Genomic DNA, 26,695 nt, shown 5'->3' with positions numbered 1-26,695 from the left:
AATTTAAACTATAGAACCTCTTAAGAGTCTTAGGGGAACAGGAGAGAGGTTGATTGAGGTGGAGGAGTTGAGAGAGGCCTGTTTCAGGGTAGTACTGGGGAGTGTGGGAAGTATGTCATGGTGGGAGATCATGCTGAAGAAGTAGAAAGAACATGGGCTGTGTATCAATACAGATCTGCTTTGTTGTGCTCTGGTGACCTTGCATAGGTCACATACCTTCTCTAAACCTCAGCATCCTCTTCTCTTAAACAAAAGATAGCCATGCTGGCCTTATCAGTTCCATGGGAGCAACACTGGGCACCCAGCAAGTGTGCCCAGACATACAGCTTGGGACAGTGATAGAGCAGCAGCAAGAGATTGTCGAAAGAGCTTGAGCCAGGCAAGGTGGAGTGCACCTGCAGTCCCAATGACTCAGGAGGCTGACGCAGGGGGATTATGAGATTGAGGTCAAACTCAGAAACTTAGCGAGACCCTGTCTCAACAAATAAAAGGGGCTGGAGATGGAGCTCAGTGGTAGAGGGCTCCTGGGTTCAATCCCCAGTAACACAAATAGAAAAAACCTTGCATTTGAAGGCCAGCTGGATATCCTAACTTTTGACTTTTTAAGGAGGTTATTTTCCTTCTCAGAGCCTCAGTTTCATCACCTTTTATTTTTATTTTTATTTATTTTTTTAAAGAGAGAGTGGGAGAGAGAGAGAGAGAGAATTTTTTAATATTTATTTTTTAGTTCTCGGCGGACACAACATCTTTGTTTGTATGTGGTGCTGAGGATCGAACCCGGGCCGCAAGCACGCCGCAGGCGAGCACGCTACCACTTGAGCCACATCCCCAGCCCCAGTTTCATCACCTTTTAAATGGAAATAATGGTTCTTGTCACAAAGGGTTTTTGGAATTAAAATTATATGAAAAGCATCTGGACCAGGTCCTAGGCCTTGTGGCAATAGTACCTTTTCTCAGTAAAGCAATTCTGGTCCTTATAGTAAGGACTAAAGCAGGATTTCCCCAGCCCCTCAGGAAATTTGGCAATGTTTGTAGACATTTTGATTGTCACAATTTAGGGTGTTAACTGGAATCTAGTGGATAGAAGCCAGGGATGCTGAAATGCATCCTATAATGCTTAATTATAGGATGCATCCCACATCAAAGAATCATGTGGTCTAAAAAATCTGTAGTACCATGGTTGAGAATAATCTAGAAAAGACTAGGGGCTGGGTAAGCTTCCCCCAGCTGTCACAGCCTGTTCTTTGAATGAGCCTAAAAGCCAGAAGGGTATAGAGGCCAGCTTCATAAATGATATGTGATTACAAGGAAGTTCTCCAAAGTGGCTCCAGGCTCTCCTATGTCATTGGCTGCACTGTTTCCTTGATAGACTAGTGCTGCAGGGACTTCACATTAAAAACAGTGACTTTTGGCCCTCATCCACTAATTGTATCATCCTTGCCCTTCCCCATCCATCTTGTTGACTAATTGCTCACTGTGCTAGGTTGAAGTGAAGAGTGAGCTAGCCCATATGTCTTATTAAGTCTCTGGGACCTTGCCTTTTGCTTTGAGGACACCATAGTAGAAGAGAGGAGCCTAGCATGGTGGTGCACATTTGTAATTGGCTGAGGCAGGAGTGTCACAGGTTTGAGACCAGCCTGGACAACTTACAGTCCCCAAATAGAAAATACAAAGGGCCTGATATAGTGCAGTGACTAAATGCCCCCAGTTAAATCCTAGTACCAGGAAAAAACAAAACTGCGTGGTAGAGGTTACCAGTGGCTGGTTAAAAGGAATTCCGGAGCTGAAAGATAAGAGGGGTGGGCTGCTGCTCCAATGTAGAAGGTGGATTGGAGCCAGGCAGGGAGCAGGGGAGCCAGGGCTGGGAGTGGCTTGCCTGGTGGCATAGACCCAGCTCTGTCAAGATGGAGTCCACACTAGGGAAGCTGGGACTTAAGCTTTGCACCAGAGGCTCTCTCTGTTCACATGTGGGTATCACTGCATGTGCAGGAGTAAAGACCTGATTGGGCAGAGCTATTCCTTGTTCTATTTTTGAAGCTTTTTGGCTGCAGCCAGTGTTTCACATGAGGAAATGAAAGTCGGCTGATGTAATTCAGTTTAAAATAGGTGTCACCTTTGGGGACCTAACCCAGATTGTAATTTCTTTTGTGTGCTGGGTATTCAGAATTCAGCAAAAAATGTGGTGTCAGGATTCCAACTAAGTTTGGGGGAGCAGGGAAATGGAGATCAGCTCATTTTATTGGCAAAAGTTTCTCACAGAAGTTGGGACTTCAGCTGGGGATGTTGTGGCTCAGCGGTGGAGTGCTCACCTAGCATGTGGGAGGCACTGGGTTCGATCCTCAGCACCGCATATAAATAAATAAGTGAACTAAAGGTATTGTGTCCACCTACAATTAAAAAAAAAAAGTTGGGACTTAATTGACCCGGGAAATAGAAATTTTAGCACATCTTGATTTCTTTAGTAGTTTAGTAGTTGTATTAGGCAAGAGTTAGACCTGTTTGTGCCTTCATTCTTTGAGAGTGGTTTCTAGTTCATGTGCACTGTTGCCATGAGGATCCAGTAGGGCAGATATGGTGCCTAGTACTAAACAGGTACAAGCAAGCTTAAACACTTTTTACTGTAAGCTACTCCTCAAGGACAGCTGCTTTTAATGGGAGGTGGAAGGAAGGGCTTAGGGTCGCCAGAGGTGCCCTTCACCCTCCCTGAGGCTCAGAAAAGATTTGAGGTGTAAACAGGCTATGCCCACTTGGAGGAGGCCATCAGTGCATGATGGGTGGAATGTGTTAGATCCCTTTTCACTCTGCTTTTGAGCTGTTTTTTAAGTGAGTTCATTAGTAAAAGCATGGACATGTTTCAGCCTAGCCATCCTTAACTGGCAGTGATGCACAGGGGACATGCTTCGGGCATTCCATGCAGCTTTGCGGAACTCTCCAGTCAACACCAAGAATCAAGCTGTGAAGGTAAAGGGGGTTGTGCTGCAGCTCTGCTGGGTGTTGTTGGGACCAGGGCTGCAGTTGTCTCGCTGGAGCATGAGCTCCTTGGGGTCTGGACAGTGTCTGCTTCATCTGAGCGACAGTGGCACTGGGTAGTACTTCCATGGAAGCCTCCTGGCACTCCCCGTATGTTGAGATTCCTCTAACATCACAGCTGTGATTTTTTTTTTTTGTGATGCCCAGGGATTATGTTTGCTAGGCACTGCTGAGCTACACTCCTAGCCCTGAAGCTATGTTTATAATAAAAGCTCCCCAAAGAAACACTGACTTTTCTCTAGGGCTTTATGGGGCTAGAACTTAGCCCAGCCCTTGATGATTAGCAAAACAGATAAATGAGCTGCCATGTGGGGCTTATCAGTGGTTATGCTTTTATAGCTATTGAATAGGCTTTATATGCATAAGGATTTTAAGTGCTTTTGCACTTCCTGCCTTTTAAAAACTAGGTGCAAAAATATAATTATGCTGTTAACTTGGTGCAGGGAGAGGGGCCTCCCTGCAGCTAGGATTCTGAAAGCATCTTGATGTAACCTAGCAGCTGTACCTTTGCAGTGGTGGAGGGGAACAGCCCCTTTATTTCTGGGTATGTTCAGGGCGAGCTGCAGCCAAGTAAGCCAGTATTTTTTTAAAAAAAGAAAAGCTCACTGCTTTTTTATATCTTGTGGAATCTGAGGCCTTGCTGATGTCATAGAAAATCCCTAAAATAAGTAGAATAACTTCCTGGCATAAGTAAGGGGGTAACATTGAAATTAATTTTTTAAAAAAATTAGCCTACTTAATTTTTTCAACTGTCCTAGATGAATTTGAAATTGAGCAGATTTCTGGTGAGTTCTGCCCACTTGATTTGGTGCTGTGGGTGTGAGTGTGGTTGTGGCTGGGCTGTGGCTCTGGACCTCACTCCCTTTTTCTTTCCTTTGTAGGAGCGAGCCCAGGGTGTGGTGCTGAAAGTGCTCACAAACTTTAAAAGCAGCGAAATTGAGCAGGCTGTGCAGTCACTGGACAGAAATGGCATTGACTTGTTAATGAAGTACATTTATAAAGGGTTTGAGAAGCCCACAGAAAATAGCAGCGCAGTGTTACTCCAGTGGCACGAAAAGGTACGTGAACACATCGCCCCCTTCAGGCAGCCTGCTGACATGCCTCAGCATTCAAATCAGTAGGCCAGATTTTCCAAAATAAACCTAGGCTAGTCTAAGGGCCAGTGAGAATGACAGGCCTAATCCTGGATTTACGATCACTTGCTTTTCCACAGAAGCACCTGGTAGGTATGTTGTCTCTGGTAATCGTGGTTGCTATTGCTTTTTAGCTGCGGATTTATGCCAGGCAGGACATGGGGGCAGGTGCCATGGCATGGTTAGGTAGGAGGGAGGCATGCTGGTTGGGTGTGGCTTCATGATACCTTCTTTGCATTGGTGGAGATAGCTGCTGAGGGAGTTGGGTGGAGGGATCTTAGAAATGCAGGCTCAACCCTCCCACCTATTCTGAGGGCTTCCTGCCTTGGCCTTTCTGGCTTCTCCAGACCCATAGGGACCATGGGCAGAAACCTTGATGGTCATTTAATCCACTTGAAGTAGAAAAAAAGCTGTGTCTGCCCTTGGCTTGTGGGGTAGGAACAAGGCCTTGTGTCAAGCTTGTCTTGTGTGCTACTGTAGCCATCCCGACCTCCAACTCCTTATAACACTACAGTGGGCATGCCTGCCATTAAAGAGGACCCGGCTAACACACTGTCCTTCCTAGGAAACCAGCATTGAGTTTTGAAAATGTTTCCCTTATTGGTGGTTAGATCCTCGTGTAACCATGGTGCTGGGTTATGGGTGCTGGCTGTGGCCTCTAGTCCTGCTGTTAGGTGTGCTGTTCCTTTTTGGCCGCCCCTTTGCTGTGGCTCAGTAGGTGCAGGAGGCTTTGTTGCTTAGGAGAGTGAGCAAGCCCTCTGTGTGGCATGGAAGCCAGGTCCTTTCATCCCCTTAGCCCTGTGGGGTGGTGTGCATTTTTTCGTCTTGGGCAGTGCTGACAGGCTGGGAGCAGTGAGCTTGTCCTGAGGGAAACTTGTGTTCTGCCGTGTGCCTGTTGACTGTGTTCTCAAGCCAGTTCTACTGCCTCAATGCTGGCAGCTCCTGGGACCCTCGGCTCCAGACAAGCCGCCTTTCCTAGAACTTGTTTTCCTTCGCAGGAATCCTTTGTCAGAGGGTCTGTGACACAGTGGGATTAGGTCCAGGAATGCATGGTTCCATCTCCCCCTTGGTCATCCAGGTCTCATTTGACATGCTTCCTTTTCCTGCCCCCACAGGCCTTAGCTGTAGGAGGACTAGGCTCCATTATAAGAGTTCTTACAGCAAGAAAGACTGTTTAAAAAAAAAAAAGACTCATGTTACCTTGAGAAGAATTTTGGATGCCCAGGCTGGTGAAGAAGGGATTGACAATGGACCATCTTCCTAGGAACTCCCAACTAAGTATTTCAGGACACATATCTGCTGAAATCGGCTGAAATGTATTTTATTTTTGAGGTGGAGGGAGAAATCATCTTACTGTTTCCTAAATCCTTTGCAGGATCCGAGAGTCTGCCTTTGTCTACAAAGCGATGCAGAACTGACATCGCTATAGAGTGATGCAGAACTGTCTACAGAGTGGCTGGCCAGTGTTGGTCATTGTGTGTGCACTGCCTGTTTGTTTAAAATGGGGGAGGGATGATTTGGGCAGGTGCATATCCAAGGGCCACGGTGAAAGGGAGAGCTTGTGTTTTTGAAGTGGAAAAACCTGAGAGTTTGTACAGACATCCTGTCTTCCCAGAGAAGGCGGACTCTCTTGGGTTCATTGTAAAGTGCCTGCTGCATCAATAAAGCTCTTGGCTTATTAGTATATCATTGCTGTGTGTTTCATGTATGTAAAAAGTATAATGAATGGGTTGGTCATGAATGAGAGTTTGACTGTTCCAGAAACTCCATGTGGAATGGGTGGGTGTGCTTTTCTGTCCAGCCATCCCTGGGGAGAGAGCATGGAAGTCTGGAGGCCTCTTGTCACACAGAACTTCAGCAAGCCTTGGCTACAGAGTCACTGGATGCTTCAGAGAGGTGTTTTGTTGAAAAACTATTTATTGTTTCTTACTCATTTTATTTGTATGTAATTTTGGAGCTTATTTAACTTAATAAAGTGCCAGAAAATTTACTAATTCATCAAGGCTTTAAAAGTCTTCAGTTTGTGTGATTACACTTTTGAGTCTTTTTAGAGTAGGCCTTGGCTGTACCTAGTCACATCTCCTGATGCTGGGTCTGCTGTGTTCCAGGAATCTTATGGAATAATGACAAGTTTTCTTTAAAGAACTACTAGAAACAGTTAGCAATCAGCCAACAGACATAAAAAGAACAAAATTTTGTTCCACATAACCACCAACGGTGAGCCTCTTAGAAGAGCTGCTTCTCAGCATGTGTAACTACAACTTGCATTCTGTTAAAGGACCCTTACTCGTATTCCTGAAGCTCTCACAGTCAGGCAGGCCTTGGATATAGACTTTGACCAAAGTGACTACAAGCCTTTGCCTTCCCCAGCTCCTCTGCAGAACCATGTGATGCTTGGGAGGGAAGACTAGATTGTTGGCACCATTAAATCACATGTAATCAAAAGCCCAGCCTGGGGAAGTTCTTTCTGAAACCTCAACCCTTGAAATATTAAATATAAGACACAGTATGTTAGATTTAACAAGTCAAGAAATGTCAAGGTATATCAAGTAAAACCCACTGTAGTTGTCTCTGGTTTGAAGAGCTTTAATCCAAAAGTGTATTGCACCACAAATGAATTTTCTACAGCAGTTTTTAGGTAATACAGTTCCTATTTACAACACTGAGAGTGTGGATCAAGGTCTGATGCTCATATAAAGGGCAATATATATATATATGTATATATATATATATGTATCACAGAAAGTTTTATACAAAGTAAAAGTGCATTAAATCACTTGGAATATTTACTCCATTCTTCCTCTTAAAGCTGAAGGAAATTCAACATGCAGGAGGAAAGCCTAGTCAGAGGGAGCTGTCTTAAGCTACTGGACTTCATAACGGGCCTCATAGCCACCCCTCAAACTGCCAGGGAGTGGCACAGGCTTCCACAGAAATGTTGTAGCGGCCTCTGGTAAGCCGTGAACTATCAGTCCCCTTGGATTCTTTCCTGGAACAGGTGAAAAGGAGGAAGCTACTTCTTCCTCATCAAAGTTAGCAAACAAAAGGGGCTCTGGTTCCATGTCCCCACTAGGTGGGAAGTAGCATTTTAAAGGGACAGACATCTGCAGGAAGGGCCACACAAGGAGGTAGGTAACTGGAGAATGGTTCTTTTGCATGGGAGAGCCTGAGCTGGGCTAAGGTCTTGCTGCCCTGGCTTGGTACTTCATGGAAATGAAGTAAACTGCCAATACTTGTTTTTCTGTGAGATATATTTTATGTATGTCTGTATATATATGTATTTTGACCTTAAGCATAATTGAGGAACAACTTTACATAGATACATGACATAATAAATTTAGGAGCTCCAGTTATTAGTAGTTTTTTATTTATCAATGAAACTTTTATCAAACTATAAATCAGTAAATGGTTTCCTTTTAGATTCCATGTTGTGGCTTATCCAGAACAAGCATAATAATGAATACTAGTTTTTGTCAGCTCTTGTTGGAGGCATGTGTGTGCTATCAAGTACTGCAGCCAGCTGGGGCTGTTTGGACGCTGTACATGAATGTAGTGTCAAATACAGGGGGGCAGGGTGATGGGGAGAGTGGCTCCACATACAAGGCAGACTGCCACCAATGTTTTGGTCAAGGCTGAGGGAAGAAGGGACAGCTGCTGCTCTGGTTGAATAAAGCAGACTATCCTTAAGTAGAAAAAGTGTGATAAGCAGTGGTAGTAAGAATTTAGAGCAAAGTTGATGACATACCACGGCTTCTTCAGAGAACAGAATCACAGAGGGACAGGAATCCCGTTTATAGAAACATTTCCTCTTGATGATTTGAAGAACACCAGTTAAATGGATTTTATAATACAGAAGATATGTTTATAATAGTGAAGAACTATTTAGCTATAAAAAATAGTTTAAAATGGTTTACCAGCAACCTATCCAAGATAAGTACATTCATTAAAAAGGCAATTGAGTGTATTTGGTACTATACTTAGAATCTCTTTATCTGACTGCTAGTTCTCTTAAGTAAAATGGAGACACCGTCAGAAAGTTGCATATTCTTCATGAATCCACACTGGCCCCAGAGTACCTTAAAGATGCACACATCTCAAGTTCTAGGTGGTGTGGGAAATAAAGTGAAATGATGTTTTCTCAAGAGGAAGGGTCAAAAGCCTCTCCTAACTCAACTGATCCAAAATACGCCAACGGAAGGGGACTTTTAAAAGCCACCTTCACGGAGTTGGCTTTTTTGTGGCAGAAGCAGGTGGGTCTGGCCTGCTGGGCACCATTTCAAAGGGCTGTCGTCGCCTCTATACATCACCTGTACATGATGAGTCAGTTGCAACCTGACATACTGATCGCTGCTTCAGCTTTTCGTGCTAATGTTAAGAGGACTCGGGTGCTGGCCAGGGCTAGGATATTAGCAGCACTGGAAGTCCGGGTAGTGCTGGGACCCTCCCCATTGGGTGACCAGAATAACAGGATCAGCTCCCTCCTGCGGTTCATGTCAGCCTGCAGGAAGGTAGTCTAAAGTCTTGTAAACAATATTTAGACGCTTGTACAAAATACTGCATTTACAGTGATTAAAAACCCACCCAGGCTGGTGTGTCAGTGTTCTTTTCACAGAAAAATGTCAACCCACGGAGCTCCATCCTTGGGTGTTCCCTCTAGGACCATGGTATCCGAGGGTTTGAAATAGACGGCCGGATGCTGCCCTTGGGAGCTGGTTTAGAACCAAACCACGACATCTGTGTTTGAAACAGAAAAGGCTCCTGAGAAGAGAAGCAGGACTGGGTGCTGAGGAAGTAGAAACAGCCCCCTCTCCTTCCCTGAGTCCCTGCTCCCAACCTCCTGCTGTCCTGACTGGCTGTGAACAAAGCAATGGAGATGGTTCCAGTTACCAGTCTGCAGAGCTGAGAGCCCCATTCTAAGTGTGGGAAAGAAACTTGAGGTGATGAGAACAAAGCAATAGAATTGTAAGTAAGTTTTTGTCTTTTTGTAACTGGGAATTGAACCCAGTGTGCTCTTCCGCTCAGTTATATTCCTAGCCCTTTTTTAAAAATTTGAGGGGCTGGGGATGTGGCTCAAGCGGTAGCGCGCTCGCCTGGCATGCGTGCGGCCCGGGTTCGATCCTCAGCACCACATACAAAGATGTTGTGTCCGCCGAAAACTAAAAAATAAATAAATAAATAATCTCAATCTCTCTCTCTCTCTCTAAAAAAATAAAAAAAATAAAAATTTGAGATGGGGTCTTGCTAAGTTTTCAAAGCTGCCCTGGAATTTGTGATTCTCCTCTTGCCCTTATCTTCCCTGGTAGCTGGGATTAGAGGTTGCACCGCCATACCCTGGTAATTTTTTCTGTTTCAGTATTTATGCAGGTGATTTCAAAAAAATTTTCTTGCTGTTGTGCTAGGGATCAAACTCAGGGCACCTGCACATGCTAGGTAAGTACTCTACCAATGAGCTACATCCCCAACCCAGAATTTTTTTTTTTTTTTAAAGTGCTATGCCAAATGTGATGCTGTTGATGAAGTGCTATCAACAAAAATGCTTCAAAAAAATACAGTCTGCTCGTCAAATGCAGCACATTTGGGCAAAAAAAGAAGTCCTCAGTACTCAGATCAAGTTCATCATCCAAAAGCAGCTCAGCTGATGATGCAACTGTGACTGGTTACCTGCCTCCAGGGGCTGGTCTCATTTGCCAGTGCTGGGATGTTGGACTAGAGTGTTTGGCAGCTGAAACAGCAGATCAGAACCCTACCTTATATTCCAGAGTTTCCTTGAGCATATTCTCTTCCTCTTGTGAAAAGTTCAGCAACACTGACACAGCTTTTATAAGGTGAAAAGCCTGAAACAAAACAGGTTTTGCTTGGTGGGGTGGGGGCAGAAAGTAAGGGGACTAAATGGGACAGCATTTCCTGTTTGCTTTGATTAGCAAGGACAAGTAGCTGAAGTTTGTACTTTCTGAAGTATGTCAACAATGATATGTTCTGTTTTCCCCCCATCTCTCACTCTGAGGACCGGAAGGACCAAGAAAACATCCTCTGCAGTTATTCTGCTCTTTTGGCAGTACTCAGGAATGCTGGGTGGATTCTGTTCCCAAGACTCTGGCCTTAGCATCCAAGTTAAGATTTGAAAGTGGAGCTTATATCTTCCCCTATGAGCCAGTTTCCTCCGTGGTCTCTACCTTCCTATGGCTCTGATTGAGAAATGGCCAAGTATCCACATGGAATATGGAGGTGGGGGAGGGAAGGAAGTGGACTGGGTGGGAAGCTACGAGCAGGGCTGGGCTCAATACCCAAAAGGCAGCTTGGAAGCTCTTTACCTCGGATTCTCGGCAGGACATGAATTTTAAAACAACATGTTTAAGGTACTCGAAGTTGATCTCCCGGGCATCAGTCAAGTCAGCATTATTCGTGACAGAAGGGGCCATGTTTGGCATCTCAGGGCCTGGCTTTTCCCGGACTTCAAAAAGCTCACTGTCGGGTCTGATTTTCTGACAAACCAATGGGAAAAGTGTTAAGTTGAACCCTCAAAGACAGGTAGGAAATCATGGGTGGGGTGGGGGAGTTTGTTCCCTGGCCCCAGCTGCGATCACCTCTGCCTAACCTGCCCCTTACAGGGCAAAAGGGCCCTAACCTGGAAGAAAGCACCAGAGTCTGAGGAAGGCTCAGCTCCTAACGAGTAGGGTTGATGGCTAGGAAGGCATAAGGTCATGTTTCCGGACACATGTCCCTGAGACAATGAGCATCCCAGCCTGGAACAAAGATGCTGCTCTTGTCCCATGTTGATCCAAACATTGCCATATACACCCTGTACCAATACTACCACAAGGACTCCCAGTGCAAGCCCCACCTGCAGGTGAGGACACAGGCACAGAGAAGACAGGCATGTGCCCAAGACTGCTGTTCTACCTGCCCACACCTGACCTCCTGGAGATCCCTTGGCAAACAACTGGGGGAACACCATCAGGCAGCAAGGGACCCCAGGATGACCTAAACCAGAGCGTGAGAGCGGGGAGAAGAGGGGCCGGGCACCTGGGTGGGCACATGGCATGGGCACTCACCAGCTCCTTCTGCAGCGTCTTCTTAAGTTCCAGCATCCTCTGCTGCATCTGCTTTATGGTCTGAGATAAACCCCCACCCGCCCACACCCAGTCGTTAGAGGCATATTTGACTATTTCCAAGGTGTGAATGAAAACAAATACATCTGCTTGGGTTCCCTAAACACCTGCTTGTACAAGCCTCTGCCCTCCCCAGAAGCTCATGCTCAGCCGCCACATGCACTGGCCGGCCCATGCACGGCTCTCTCCCTCCCATGCTGCCACTCTCCACTCCCCTGCTTCCTCAGGTACCATAGTGGTCACCATGTCACACTGTTCTTCAGCTGCACTACTGCCCAACCACCTTTGTAACCTGGGGCCTGCTTCCAGGGTCTGAGCTTGAGGGTAGCACAGCTGGGAACAGCTCTGCACAACATTATTTTGTCCTCAGAATTCTATTTATGGGAATGGAGCTCAGTGGTAAAGGGCTTGCCTAGCTTGTAGGAGGCCCTGGGTTCAATTTCCAGCACTGTGTCAAAAACAAAGAAAGAAAAAAGTCTATTACGTAGGCATGATCCTCAAGTAGGCTATTTGAGCCAGAATTTGTAGTGCTCATCAGCATTGCTCTCCTGAAATACTATAATAATTTGCAGTGCTATTTTGAACAGTGTAAAAGACCAGTCTTTCTACACAATTAACCAACACTGGGTTTTATGTCATTTATTTTATTTTAAATTAGTAAGCTAATTGGCATTATGAGCCTTGAATAAAATTTATTACACCTTCCATTATTCACTAGGAATGCTAACTTCTATTTTTCCAATTAAAATTTTGTAATCAGCAATACAGGAATTGTTTTTTTCTTCTGCGGTGCTGAGATTTGAACCCAGGTCCTTGTACATGCTAGGGAGTACTCTACCACTGAGCTACATCCCAGCCCTTTTTATTTTTGAGACAGGGTCTCATTAAGCTGCCCAGGCTGGCCTGAACCTGTGCTCTTCCTGCCTCAGCTTCCTAAATTGCTAAATTGCAGACTGGGAATTTTAATTTTTGTTTTGCAGTTAAGAAGTAAGCCCAGGGAAGAATTTTTAAATAAAAATTTCTCCAAAATCTCACAATTGTCACATATCAAAATGAGGGTTTCTTGTGTACATTTTTTTTGGTCTGTGTGGTGCTGGGGATTTAACCCAGGGTCTTGTACATTCGAGGCAAGCGTTCTACCAACTGAGCTATATCCCCAGTACTTGTGTACATTTTTAAAAAAAAAAATATGTATTTTTAGTTGCAGACAGACACAATACCTTTATTAAATTTTTTATGTGGTGCTGAGGATCGAAACCAGTGTCTCACGCATGCTAGGCAAGCGCTCTGCCACTGAGCCACAACCCCAGGCCCCTCTTGTGTACTTCTAATTCCAATCTCCAGTTCTTCCATTGAGTCATTAGCATTTTGAATACGTTGTCATCAGTTTTCACAGATTTCTAGTTTTCCTAATAGTAGTTTTGACAATAACTCTAGGGGAAGACCCATATCTTACTATGTGGCTGGGTTTCCAGTTTTATTATGTGTGTGTGTGTGTGTGTGTGTGTGTGTGGTGCTAGGGATTGAATTCAGGGCCTTGCATGTACTAGGCACTAAAACTATAACCCCAGCCCCTGGCTCCCCATTTTTAAACAAGGCTGGAATAAGCTTTGTTTCCTCAAGAGGTATTCCCACAAGTGGGAGTGAGATTCCAGAGACTCACAGAAGTGCCTCGAGCTCCTGGACTGTCATGCGTTTTAAATCATCTGCAACATACCTGGATATATAAAATGGCACAATGTGGTTTCAATTTGTATTCTTTTGGTTGACCATGAGGCTGGACATTCCCCCAAAAGTATATTTGGTATTTTATGTTGTCTTACTTGGCTTCCTGATCATTCATTCATTCATCTAGTAATTACTGATGTGCCAAATACTGTCATGGGCTGGAGTTGTAGCTCAGTGGTAGAATGCTTGCCTAGCATGCTCAAGGCCCAGGGCTCACCCACAGCATTCCCCGCCCCCCACCAAAAAAAATCTACCCTCAGAGGGAAGACAGTAAGTAATATGTAGCATATCAGAAGGTATTGAGAGACACAGAAGCAAGGTAAGGGGTTAGGGTATTTTGATGGTGAGATCTGTCAGGGTGGCAAGGGCCTCACTGATAAAGTGACACCATAAACGAAGTGATGAGGGTAATAATCAGGGCAAGAATTGCGTAGGCCAAAGGCTCAGAAAGCAGAAAGGCACTGAGGTGAGAGGGTACTTGATATATTCACAGAAAGACAAGGCTGAGAGGAGGCGATGGGATGGAGGAGATTAAAAGCGGGGAGGCGAGATGACAGGTCTTTATGGCCACTGCAAAACCATCTAGAAATCCAACACCACCTTCTAGAGAAGAGATTATGGTAACCTAGAGTAGGTGGCAGTGGTGAGAAGCAATTGATTTTGGTATAGTTTGAAGGGATAGTCAAGGATATGCTACTGTTCTGGTGTTGGTGGTACAGAACCAGAGGGCTAAGGATGACTCTCAGGATTTTGTCATTTATTGGGATGGAAAAGATGGCAGTAAAGCTACGGAGAATTGAAAGCTCAAGTTTGGTTCTGGATGTTTTAAGTTTAAGATGCCTTTTAAATGCTCATGTGGAAATAGAGCAGATGTATTCATGGGGCCATCTCATGAAGGCAGGGATGCAGCTTAGGAATGTGACATCCCCAAGGGAAAGTGCAGTGTAGATAGAGGTTGGGGCTGGACCCTGTGCTACATGGTGTTGGGAGTGGGGAGGACACGGCCCCTCAAGGAGCAGAGAAGGAGTGGGCCATCAGAGGTGAGCTTCAAGGCAGAAATGTATGCCAAGTGCTACCAATTAGAAGAAAAATTAGGAACTGACTTCTGGATTTAGCAAGGTGGATGTCACTGGTGAGCTTGACAAGAGCTTTTTCTCTGTGGAGAGGCAGGGGAGTGCCTGACTGGGGCGGATGAGAACAGGAGTGGAAAAGAGGATGGCAAGTGCACAAGTTCCAACCTGCACTAGAGGAGGGTAGAGAGGTTGGCAGTACGGAGGCGAGGACGGGAGTCAACAGCATGATACAGTCTCATCACCTCATACTGTCAGTGGACAGAATGACTTGGAGGAAAAAGTTATGATGGAGCAAGAGGAGAGAACAGCACCTGGACCAAGGCCAGTGAGGAGGTGAGAGGAGTGGGATGGAAGGAGGGCTGGGCGGCTGTGCAGGCAAGGCAGGAGCGTGGGGTGGAAGAGGCAGGAGCGTGGGGTGGAAGAGGCAGGACGGGGGGTGGTGAGGAGAGAAGGTAGAGCAAAGCTAAGTTCAGTTCATTAGGGGCAAAACTAAACTCTACTGCCAGGAACATGCGCTGAGGCAGTAGTACTAAAAATAACAGGGCAACCATTTCTATGAGAGGATCCTGGCCACCAGGGGGCCATGTGGGGCCGGAGGGAGCCTTGGCTTCAAGGATGCTGGCAATGTTCTGATTATGTCAGTGTTAGTTCACTGAACCACACATTTGTTTTGTACTCTCTTTCTCTCATTTTTTGTACTGGGGATGGAACCCAGAGGTTCTATAACTGCTGCTGCTCCACAGCTGCGCCACATCCCCAGCCTTGCCTCCTGAGGTGCTAGGATTACACATATCATATTTCACATGAAGAGATTCAAGGGGGGATGAACACCTTTATCATCTAAGTCCTGCCCCCACAAAAATTTAGGGGAAGAATTTCAGGCCAGAGCAATATCCAGCTAGCCCCTAAGTTTGCAGGGCACTTTCAAATCCAGGATGAAATGAGAACCTGAATTCATAGGTGCAGACGCAGGGTGGGGTGGGTGGAATCATGACATTTATTGACCTTCCACCAGATACCACAGTGTTTGCAGTCCTTTTAACAAACACCTTCCTTCTAACTACCTGGACCCCTCAGAGGCCAGGATCAATGGTGTTCCCAGCTGTGGAGAGGAAGTGAAGAGGGGAGGGGCTGTCCATACGGCCCAGCTGGGAGCCAGCAGGACAGCTGGGCTGACTGCCATTCAGGTTCAGATACTCTGGACAGTAGCTCAAGAGGCTTGGGGGAAGTGGAAGCAAGAAGGGCAAAAGTGAGAAGAGGAAGAGCAGGAGGAAGACCTTTTGAAAGCCACGTAAAACCTCCTCAGAGGACCTGAGGGCACTGGCAAAACCCTTGAGAACAGACAAACTCTGAGGCTGAGGGTGGGGACAGAGACAAAGGGCCTCACCTTATTTTTTTCTGTAAGCTGCTGCTCCAAGTCCTGTTTTTCCTTCTGTAGCCGCCCTAGATCCATGGCCCCAACCTCTCCATTTGGTGTTCCGTCTGCAGCTGGAAGCTGGCACATGGGGTCCTGCATAGCTTCTGAGGTTACCTATGGGTGGTTGGTGGCAGCAAGTTGAGAGCAGGACAGGTAATGTTGACATTAAGCTGCAGGTGTATGGGGAAGAGGAGAGCTTATTCCATAGGTGTGGCCTCCTGAGCTGCCAGGAGCCAGCATTCAACACAAGTGCCTTCCAGAGGGACACCAGCTTCTCACGCAGTCACACTGACAGCCTGCACACCGACAGGTGCCACACACACGAAGGCATGCAGGCCTCACAGCCTCTTCACCAGCTGAACACCCCACTGAAAGAAAGGACACCACAGCACAGAACAAGTGCCCTGTGTTTTGCCTCGGTACATGGCTGTGACTTACATATGGCTCCTGGCCCTGTAGCCTTGGCAGCTCCTCCTGCACTGTGGTCACCAGGACTTCCTCGGCCCTCTGACTCCTCAGGGCCTCCAGCTCACTCTGTAGCTGGTGCATCTGCAGCATGGCAGAGGCATGACCTAGGGTGGCAGAGGGAGTATGCAGCATGATCCCTGGTCTACCAGCTGTATGACAGGGCCAGCTTGGGGCAGGGACACCAGACATAGTCAGGAATCCACTCCTCACCTTTCTCCAGCTGGAGAATTTCCTGCTCCTTCTGGAGTAGCTCTTCAGCCTTTTCTTGCAAACTCTGGTTCTTCTTGTCTATTGAAGCTGTCAGCTCAGTAGCCTTGGAGAAGAGAAACCAGTGTGAGAGGGGACTCACAGCAGTTCTCACAGGACTGCTAGTGCCCAATGTGCCCACGAGCCCCCCAAGTCCATGACCTAGAACAATCCCAAGGAAATTCTGCTCCTATGGACATGTGCAAATTCATCCTCCTGGGCAGGGGCCAGCATGCTTTAGGGTGATCTCCCCTGGCCCACAATGAGACAGAGATGTAGCCCTCCAAAACATGCTGTCATAACCCTGACTTTCCCTTTGCTGAGCACCTGCGATGTGACATACTGGGTGGGCATCTGATATATGATGTGAACTTCATTCCACTGTCTAGAAGTGTGATTATCCTGAAGCCTTTTTCAGAGGAGACTCAGACTCAGATTTGTCAAGGACTCACTAAAGGCCTCAAGTTGGTAAACCAGCAAGGATGGGCCCAGAGGCTAAGTCTGTCTCCAAAGGTGGCTTTCCCCATACTTCCTGCCAAAACATCAACCCACTCTTCTGGAGTTTTTGGTGGACATGGGCAGTGATGGGCCACCTTATAGAATTAAGAGTCCAGTAAGTCCCTGGCTGAGGACTTCCTTCAGGTAATGGTTAGACAATTAGTATCTGACCACCAAAATCAGAAAAGGGTAACCTATGGGGTAAGGGTTTCTTTGAACATCATCTCCACAGGGCATCCCACAGCAGACTGCATCTCGGAGACTGGTGTCCACCCCAACCCTAGACAGATGGACCTCGACAGTCCCACAACAGTGGGGCACTGCAGGAGAGGGCATCACCACTTGGGCCCAAACCTAGGTATCCGACAGGGCCCACCTGTTGCTGGAGCTCTTCCCTTTGTTTTCGCACTTCCTCCAGGGCTTGAGCCACGGCCACACTCACAATTTCTCTTTGGCTCCACTCTTCCTACAATTCAGAAAACAGGTAGGAGACTGAGCCTTAAACCTTAGTTCACATTTCCTCAGCTGCATGTTTCACATGAACCCTAACAAAGGCAGCTCTGCTTTGAAAGGCTAGACCAACATTCTTCCTGCTTTCCTATCCCCTGCTGATGACGGTCTTGGTGGACACCCCTCTAACTCCTCTGGACACTGGCACTTGTCCACAAGCATATAAGCCAAAACCCAGGCCAAGGCTAGGGCCCAACTTAAAGAGGTGGTCTAATGAAATCAACACAGCATATGTGAATGGACTGGAACAATCTGGTTATAGAAAACATCATCAGCAGTTACTCTTTTAATAGGGCAAAATGTCAGTGATTCATCAAAATTTTATAGAAGTGTGATCACACCCTTTTATAGGAGAGAAAATGGAGGCTCTGAAGGGTTATATGATTTGCCCATGGTCCTAGAGTTAGGGCTCTGGATGAGAGACCCTCCCTCAGAGCATTTTCTACCTCCCCAACCTTCCCCAGAACACTCAGGGATCATCCTTGAGATAAACACATCGGTTTCCTCCCTGACACCGAGGCCTGTGCTTGCCAATCAGCCCTCAGCTGCAAAATACAACTTCTTAGGGGCCTGACCACTGGTCAGGGAGATGACCTGGACAGAACATGAGGTGGTCTGCTGTTTCTGTCTACCCAGATCCCCCTGATTTTGGGGGGGGGGGCAGGTGAATGCTCATTGATCCTTTCTCCATTTCCACCCTAAAATTCCACATGACTCTAATAAGGCTCTCAATATATGATTCAGGCCTGGCAAATCATAGTATCTTGGTCCCCTTGACCAAGTAAACATCTAAAGGATGGCTCTGTCACCCAAGATGAATGATCAGAATCTCTTTTATATTAAGATCCTTCTTTATATGCTGAAGCTGAGTGGGAGGCGCCCTCCTGCCACTGTGGGTGCTCAGCTGGAATGATCCAAGCTTGGAGCTGCTGTGGCCATATCCACCACACTGCAGGATGCAGCCTACATGATGGGACAAAAGCATGAACAATGTCAACAAGAGAAAGGGGGTGACAGACCCCAGTTCCAGTCCGACTGGTCTTTCTGGTTCTGTGAGTTGCTCCTCCTAAGAAACCTCCCATGTTAGCCTCAGCCACTGACATGCTGGCCCTGCCCTGAGCTGACAGGGTGTTCCCTGGTAGCTGAATACTTGAGGCTGGGGCTGGGACAACACCCCTTAGCAGGGTCCTCCCAGGCCCTCCTACTTCCAAGCAGAGGTCTAGGGAGTGGCTCTTTTGAGGGGAAGGAGCAAGAGGTTTCAGCTTGGTAGAGAGGGTGAGACGGTCCTGGAGGGGAGGCTGCTGTGCCTCCTGGGGAGGCTTTCCTGGGGAAGGTTAGAAGAGACAACTTTGACTGCTGATGTCCAGGAGGGCAAGAGGTGGAGGCATGTGTGAGAAGACAGTTAAGGTCAGGCCAGGGCAGGAAGCAGAGACTCAGGGCACCTCTCAGTCAGGGCACTGTCCTTGGCTCTTTTAATCCATGGCCATGTTGGGTCCTTAGGAATATTTTGAGGTCAGGGGTTACCATCATCTATTTAAAAAAGGGAAAATGGATTCCTTCAAGAATCAGCTAGTGAGGGACTAGGCTGGCATATGAACCTGGATATATATGGCTCTAAAGTCTGTGCTGGGCCCCATATTGTGGGATTCAAGGTCGATACATCCAGCTTGGGTTCACTGCAGCAGCAGGCAGGGCAGTCATCGTGAAGGAGCCATAAAGTGACCCACACATCAGCCTCTGCACCTGGGGTGAATCTGGTGAAGTTCCATTTCCTTCAATCTTCCAGCTTCTAGAACTGCATTCATTGGTGGGGGCTCACAAAATGCAGTGCCTCAGAATACACAGGCATGGTGGTACACACTTGTAACACCAGTGACTCAGGAGACTGAGGAAGGGGATCACAAGTTTGAGGCCACCCTGGGTAATTTAGTGTGATTCTGTCTCAAAAAAAAACAAACAAACAAAAACAATAAAACAACTCTCCCCCACCCCTCTTCGGTACAGTGTACTTGGGTTCAATCCCCAGTACAAAAGAAGCAAACACTGACAGAACTAAAGGGAGGTAGCAAAATCCACAGGTGTAGTTGAAGAGTTAGTATGCTCTCTTCACATGGAACAAGTAGACAAAAATAAATAAGGAACTATGTAGACTCAAATAGTATTATCAACCAACTTGACCTAATTAGAATGCACAGAATACATAATGGCAGCAGAATATATACTCTTTTCAAACATGGTGATATATTTGCTAAGACAGACTTTTAGTTAGTTTAGAAAACAAGTCAGAAGCCAGGCATGGTAGTGCAAGCCTGTAATTCCAGTGGCTCAGGAGGCTGAGGCAAGAGGATTACAAGTTCAAAGCCAGCCTCAGCAACTTAGCAAGGCTTTGAGCAACTTAGTGAGACCCTGTCTCTAAATAAAATACATAAAAGGGCAGGGAATGTGCCCTCAGTGGCTAAGTGCCTCTAAATTCAATCCTCGGTACCAAAAAACCCCCGAACACCACCACCACCACCACCACAAAGCTTTCACATCTTCTCACTCGAAAAACTAGGTAACTTCTATCTTCTAACTGGGCCACGAATAACACACTGTGGGTCTGAATTTCCATTTTTTCTAATGTCAGTGTATTAGTTTCCTATAGCTGCTATAATGAATTACCATAAACTTGATGGCAACAAAGTTTATCATTTGACAGTTCTGGTGGTCAGAAATCTGAATGGAGCCCTGGGGGAATACATCAAGGTATCAGTAGAGCTGTTTTCTGAAGGAGACCTTGGGAAGTTCCATTTCCTTCAATCTTCCAGCTTCTAGAACTGCATTCATTGGTCTGTAGCCCATTTGTCCATCTTCAAATCTCTATTTGCTTCCATTGCCTTTTGACTTCTGTTTAAAATCTGCCTGTCTTGCCTGTATAAGGGCACTTGTAATTATTTAGGGCCCAAACAGATAATCCAGGATAAACTCCTCATATCAAGATCCTCAATCAAATGCAGATTGACCTTTGCCATATAAGGGAACTTCTAGAAAATAGGATGTAGATATATTTTGGGACCATTACTCAGTCTACCACAGTCAGTTTTGACAAGTTACATTTTTCTAGAATTTTACCATTTAAAATGATTTTTAGGGCTGTGTTTGTGGCTCAGTGGTAGTATGCTCACCTAGCTTGCATTAGGCACTGGGTTCGATCCTCAGCACCACATAAAAATAAACAATAAAGATATTGTGTCCACCTAAAACTAAAAAATAAATATTTTTTAAAAAGTATATTTTAAAACATTTTGGCATAAGGTGGTTTATACGTCTTATCTGTTTTATGTCTCAGGATACATAGTGATGATTTATAGCATGCTAAAATTTCCTTCTATGTATTGCTTTATATTCCATTAGTTTGGACAGATAGTATTCACATGATGTTGTATTTAAAAGTATTTTTAAATTTCCGTTGTGATTTTTTTCTTTCACCCTGTGGTGATTGGAAAAATGCATTTTTTATTGGTTCTTTTTAGTTACATGTGACAGTAGAATCTATTTTGATTTATTTATACAGGCATGGAATAGATCCTAATTAGGATCCTAGTCTTGTGGATGTACAGGATGGTGAGATTTCACAGTGGTGTATTCTTATATGCACAAAGGAGAATTATGTCAGATTCATTCCCATTCTACTGACTTTCCTGTCCCCTCTCCTTTCCCTTCATTCCTCTTGTCTAATCCACTGAACTTCTATCCCCCTGCATTTATTGTGGGTTAATATCTACATATCAGAGAAAATATTTATTCTTGGGGACTGGTTTATTTCACATAGCAGGATAGTCTCCACATCCATTCATTTACTGGCCAATAAAGTCATTCTTCTTTTAAGTTTTTTTTTTTTTTTTTTTTTAGTTGTAGATGGACATGATACCTTTCTATTTTTTAAAAAATATTTATTTAGTTTTTAGTGATAGTTGGATACAATATCTTTAATTGATTAATTAATTTTTATGTGGTGCTGAGGATCGAACTCAGGGCCTCGCCCGTGCTAGGCAAGCGCTTACTGCTGAGCCACACCCCTAGCCCCAAATATTTATTTTTTAGTTGTAGTTAGGCACAATACCTTTATTTTATTTATTTATTTTTATGTGGTGTTATGGATCGAACCCAGGGCCTTGCACATGCTAGGCGAGGGCTCTACTGCTGAGCCACAACCCCAGCCCAGAATACCTTTTTATATATTTAATTATTTATATGTGATGCTAAGGATCAAACCCAGTGCTTCACATATGCTAGGCAAGTGCTCTATCACTGAGCTACACCCCGGCCCTAAAGTCATTCTTTTTTTATGGCCGAGTAATATTTCACTGTGTTCAGACACCACAATTTCTTTATCCATTCATCTGCTGATGGGCATCTAGGTTGGTTCCACACCTTAGCTATTGTGAATTGTGCTGCTATTAACATTGAGTAGCTGTTACTGTAGTATGCTGATTTTAACTCCTTTGGGTATATACCAAGGGGTGGAATAACTGGGTCAAATGGTGGCTCCATTTCTAGTTTTTTGAGGAATTTCCATACTGCTTTCTGGAGTAGTTGCACTAATTTGCAGTCCCACCAACAATGTATGAGAGAACCCTTTCCCTACATCCTTGCCAATATTTGTTGTTACTTGTATTCTTGATAATTGCCATTCTAGTTGGAGTAAGATGAAATCTCAGTGTAGTTTTAATTTGCATTTCTCTAATAGCTAGAGATGTTGAACATTTTTTCATGTATTTGTTGACTGTTCATATTTCTTCTTTTGAGAAGTGTCTGTTTAGTTCCTTAGCCCATTTATTGACTGGGTCATTTGCTTTTTAGGTGTTAAGCTTTTTGAGTTCTTTGTATATTCTGGAAATTAATGCCTTATCTGAAGTGAAGGTGGCAAAGATTTTATCCCATTCTGTAGGTTCTTTCTTCATGCTCTTGATTGTATCCTTTGCTGTGACGAAGCCTTTTGGTTTCATATAAACCCATTTATTAATTTTTTATATTACTTCTTATGCTTTAGAGGAGTCTTGTTTAAAACATGGGTTCCTAAGCTGAAATGTTGGAGTGTTGACCCTATATTTTCTTCTAGTATGTGCAGGGACCTCTGGTCTAATTCGTAGGTCTTTGATCCACTTTGAGTTGAATTTTGTGTAGGGTGAGAGATAGGAGTTAAATTTCATTCTACTATATATGAATTTCCAGTTTTCCCAGCACCATTTGTTGAAGAGGCTATCTTTTCTCCAAAGTATGTTTTTGGTGACTTTGTCTGAGATAACTATATTTATGTGAGTTTGTCTCTGTGTCTTCTACTCTATTCCATTGGTTTTCATGTCTGTTTTGGTGCTGATACCATGCTGTTTTTGTAACTATAGCTCTGTAGCATAATTTAGGTCTCGTATTGTGATGCCTCCTGCTTCACTTTTCTGCTGTGGATTGCTTTGATTATTCTGGGTCTCTTATTTTTCCAAATGAATTTCATTCATGACTTCGTTTTGTACTTCTATGAAGAATGTCATTGGAATTTTAATAGGAACTGTGTTAAAATCTGTATAACACTTTCAGTAGGATAGCCATTTTGACACTTCAATTCTGCTTATCCAAGACCATGAGAGATCTTTCCATTTTCTAAGGTTTTCTTCAATATCTTTCTTTGGTGTTCTGTAGTTTTCATTGTAAAGGTCTTTCACTTCTTTTGTTAGATTGAATCCCATGTTATTTCATTTTTTTGAAGCTATTGTGTATGGGATAATTTTCCTAATCTCTCTTTCAGCTGATTCATCATTGCTGTATAGGAATGCAATTGATTTATGGGTGTTAATTTTATATCCTGCTACTTTGCTGAATTCATTAATGAGTTCTAGAAGTTTTCCGGGTCTTTAAATATAGAATCATGGGGCTGGGGATGTGGCTCAAGTGGTAGCGCGCTCGCCTGGCATGCGTGCAGCCCGGGTTCGATCCTCAGCACCACATACAAACAAAGATGTTGTGTCCGCCGAGAACTAAAAAATAAAAATTAAAAAAAAAAAACAAAAAACCTCTGTCTCTCTCTTTAAAAATAAATACATAAATAAATAAATATAGAATCATGTCATTGGCAAACAGAGATAGTTTGAGCTCTTCTTCTCCTATTCATGTCCCTTTAATTTCTTTCTTTTGCCTAATTGCTCTGGCTACAGTTTCCAAGGACTATGTTGAATAGAAGTGGTGAGAGAGGGTATTCCTGTCTTGTTCTAGTTCTTACAGGAAATGCTGAAAGTGCATTTAAAATTTTTTTTTTTTAGTTGTAGATCAAAGACCTATGAATTAGACCAGAGATCCCTGCACATACTAGAAGAAAATATAGGGTCAACACTCCAACATTTCAGCTTAGGAACCCATGTTTTTAACAAGACTCCTTCATTTTATTTTAATGTGGTACTGAGGATGGAACCCAGTGCCTCATACATGCTAGGCAAGTGCTCTACCAATGAGTTACAACCTCAGTCCCTGAAAGTGCATTCTTTAATTTTTATTTATTTTTTAAATATATTTTAGTTGTAGTTGGACACAATACCTTTATTTTATTTTTGTGAGGTGCTGAGGATCGAACCAGAACCCTGCACATGCGAGATAAGCATTCTACTGCTGAGCCACAACCTCAGTCCCTGAAGGTGCATTTTTAATTGCAAACATACACACAGAGATTTTCTCTATTTTTATTGTTGATTTTAGACTTAATTGGATTCTGGTCAGAGAATATAGTCTGTCTTCAATACTCTGTATGAAATTTCTTGAGACTTACTTTATGGTAAAATTTTCTAATTATTCCATGTCTGCCTGAAAAGGATATGCATATTTTACAACTGGTGGGTGCAGAGCTCCATGTATGTTAAGAATATATATATTTTTAAATATTTATTTATTTTTTTTAGTTTTAGGTGGACACAATGTCTTTATTTTTTATTTTTATGTGGATTTGAGGATCGAACCCAGCGCCCTGCACATGCCAGGTGAGCGCGCTACCGCTTGAGCCACATCCCCAGCTCCTGTTAAGAATATTAATATTCTTAAGTTCAAATCTATACTTATAACTTTCTCTCAACTTATTCAGAAAACTTATATAGAAATTTGTTAAAATATCCAAGAATGTAGATTTGTCTAGTGATATCTGGATTCCTGTTCATTTTTTGGTGTTTGGGGGGGCATATTGGGGATTGAACCCAGGGATGCTTCACTATTTACCTACACCCCCAGCCTTTTTTTTTTTTTTTTTAATTTTGAGACAGTCTGGTTAAGTTGCTGAAAGCCTTGCTAAGTTGTGGGTCCGGCCTCCAAAGCTGTGATTCTCCTGCCTTAGCCTCCTCAGTCACTGGAATCACAGATGTGACACTTGCCTGATTTCCCGACCTTTTATTTTCAATCCTCTGTTTCCTTATTTTAGACATGACTCTGATAAACAGCATATAGTTAGTTACTTTAAAAATTGAAAAATTTTATCTTTTAATTGTGGCATTTGGTTAAATATTGACATGTTTGAGTTTAAAATCACTATCTTAAGATGCTTTTTAACTCATGTTCGATATTCACTTTTAACCCTTTATTTTCTATTCTGGATTTTTAAAATTTCTTTCTTTTTTTTTTTTTAAGTCTGGAAGCTACACACCCTTTTATTCCTTTTTTTTTTTTTTCAGTGATTAATCTACAGATCACAATATGCATCTTTGTCTTGTCAAAGTCCAGTCTTTGTTCGTTTTGGTGCAGGAGATCGAACCCAGGGCCTTCTGTGTGCTAAGCACCACTGAACTACACACTATACACTCAGCCAAAAATTACTTGGTATTTTTGTCCAATTCCCAGAAGATGTGAGGGGTTGAGAATACTGACTACGTTGATCTTATCTGACTTGGGTTATTTTTGTCTTATATTTTATTTACATTATATGTTTATTAAGATAAAATTATTCCATCCCTTAGGCACAATGGATGCTCTAAGTGGGGGTTTTATGTCCTTGTGAGGTTGAATACTTGTGTTGCACATGTCATACAATATGGAAATACAAGACTTTAAAAAAAACCATCACTATTTTTTTAATAAGTTCATTTAGATTTGTTCTTCATTCCCTCTTACCTCTTGACATCCTTTGTACTTCCATCTAGAATTTCCCTTCACCAATCTAGGATCACTTTAATCCAAAATTAGCCAGTGAGATTTTCTGGGCCACCTTATTTCTTTAATTAGTTCAATCCACCCCAAGGCAGGGTGGGGATGTGGTGTTGGTTACTTCTGGGTTACCTTTACTCCTAAGTGTCCCAAACCAAATCTTTAAGGATCTCCCAGGCTGAACCCAATGTGGGTCTTAAATTCCAACCTTTATCTCCAGCTCTGAGAAGCTGCAGGAAGCCTGGATAAACATCCAGCAGGAATCCCCAGGGAAAAGCTGCTCCCCGTGCGGTAGGCTCCCCAATGCCTTCAACAGGCAAGTTCTCATTTTGGACAGCTTTTCTGCACACTCCAGGGCGAGCTGGTCTGAGTTGTGCCCTTGGGGAAGGGGAAGCATCTCTAGTTTCCTTTTAGCCAGCTCTGGTCAGCCTCGTCCCCACTGCTCCACAGTGAACACTTGTCAACCTTGCCAATGTAGGCTTCAGTCTTTCTTGACTTGTCAGCTGATGTGACAGTTCCCTTCTCTGTCCTGTAGCACTCTCTGTCCTCTCCTTCCGGAGCTCAACTTTCTTCTGGTTCCACTAATCTCCTACTTGCAGTTCCCTTAGAGTCTTCTAGTTGATCCTCCTTTTCTTCTGAACCTTGGAATGTTGGCTCGACCCTGGTCTTTACTTTTGGTCCTGTTCTTTATACTCATTGCATGTCCTCTGGTTGTAAATCAAAAAAATAAAAGTGTAGCTGGATGCAGTGGCACATGCCTGTAGTGGCTCGGCAGGCTGAGGCAGGAGCATCGTGAGTGCAAAGCCAGCCTCGGCAATTTAGCAAGGCCTTAAGCAACTCGGCTAGACTTCCATGTCTCTAAATAAACATAAAAAGGGCTGATAATGTGGCTCAGTGGTTAAGCACCTTGGGTTCTAGTCCCTGTGTTGAGAGCCACAGCCAAAGGGGCCCCAGCAAACTTCCAGCTGCCAGCAAACTTCCAGCTGCCGGCTGATGATTGGCTCACAGCGGCCCCAGCAACATCTAGCTGATTGGCTCCTCGGCCCCAGCAACATCTAGCTGATTGGCTCCTCTGCGGTGATGCTCATTGGACTGTTTCCCTGCCCTTTCAGACCACGGAGCTGCTCATTGGGGGACTTTTTTTGGCTCCGCCCACGTGACCCAGCCAATCGGCCTCAAGAGCAGGAGGATTGTGGGAGGTGGAGAGAGGCTTGTGTGGGAGAGAGAGGCTTGTGGAAAGCCGGTGGTGGCAGTTGAGGCTCTGAGGATTTTTCCTGAGAGGCTGTTTTGTTTGGCGTGTGTGGTTCTAAAAATAAAGTTAGTTTCTTTTGA

General features: G+C 44.3%; 2 protein-coding genes across 8 annotated transcripts in view; one reads left to right on the top strand and one right to left on the bottom strand.

The window, feature by feature from the left end:
* Positions 1-1,544: 1,544 nt before the first annotated feature.
* Positions 1,545-5,847, top strand: Arpc5l (actin related protein 2/3 complex subunit 5 like). Its single transcript, XM_015497598.2, has 3 exons — positions 1,545-2,961; positions 3,912-4,088; positions 5,279-5,847. Exons 1-3 carry the CDS (start codon positions 2,896-2,898, stop codon positions 5,339-5,341), a joined length of 306 nt encoding a protein of 101 aa, XP_015353084.1. The 5' UTR covers positions 1,545-2,895; the 3' UTR covers positions 5,342-5,847.
* An 886-nt stretch (positions 5,848-6,733) lies between these two features.
* The window catches only part of Golga1 (golgin A1), a 59,774-nt gene continuing 39,812 nt past the window's right edge, over positions 6,734-26,695 (bottom strand). For all 7 annotated transcript variants that reach the window (XM_048813059.1, XM_015497596.2, XM_048813060.1 and 4 more), the window contains 8 exons: positions 17,079-17,168; positions 16,169-16,271; positions 15,929-16,062; positions 15,461-15,604; positions 11,216-11,275; positions 10,475-10,645; positions 9,911-9,997; positions 6,734-8,897 (listed from right to left, as the gene is read on the bottom strand). In XM_048813059.1, the coding sequence (XP_048669016.1) occupies positions 8,817-8,897; positions 9,911-9,997; positions 10,475-10,645; positions 11,216-11,275; positions 15,461-15,604; positions 15,929-16,062; positions 16,169-16,271; positions 17,079-17,168 (870 nt within the window). In that variant the 3' untranslated portion in view covers positions 6,734-8,816. The remainder of the gene's footprint in view (positions 8,898-9,910; positions 9,998-10,474; positions 10,646-11,215; positions 11,276-15,460; positions 15,605-15,928; positions 16,063-16,168; positions 16,272-17,078; positions 17,169-26,695) is intronic.

Source organism: Marmota marmota, unplaced genomic scaffold (genome assembly GCF_001458135.2).
Source record: "Marmota marmota marmota unplaced genomic scaffold, marMar, whole genome shotgun sequence".
NCBI classification, from domain to species: Eukaryota; Metazoa; Chordata; class Mammalia; order Rodentia; family Sciuridae; genus Marmota; species Marmota marmota.
The sequence above is the reverse complement of the archived record's forward strand: the minus strand, read 5'-3'. Positions and strand labels throughout refer to the sequence as shown.

Bases quoted from the DNA above. Each gene is read 5' to 3' on its own strand.
- Arpc5l (XM_015497598.2), top strand. From the start codon at position 2,896: ATGCTTCGGGCATTCCATGCAGCTTTGCGGAACTCTCCAGTCAACACC. The intron at 2,962-3,911 runs GTAAAGGGGGTT...TTTCCTTTGTAG, and splicing joins CCAAGAATCAAGCTGTGAAG to GAGCGAGCCCAGGGTGTGGT. The intron at 4,089-5,278 runs GTACGTGAACAC...CTGCCCCCACAG, and splicing joins TACTCCAGTGGCACGAAAAG to GCCTTAGCTGTAGGAGGACT.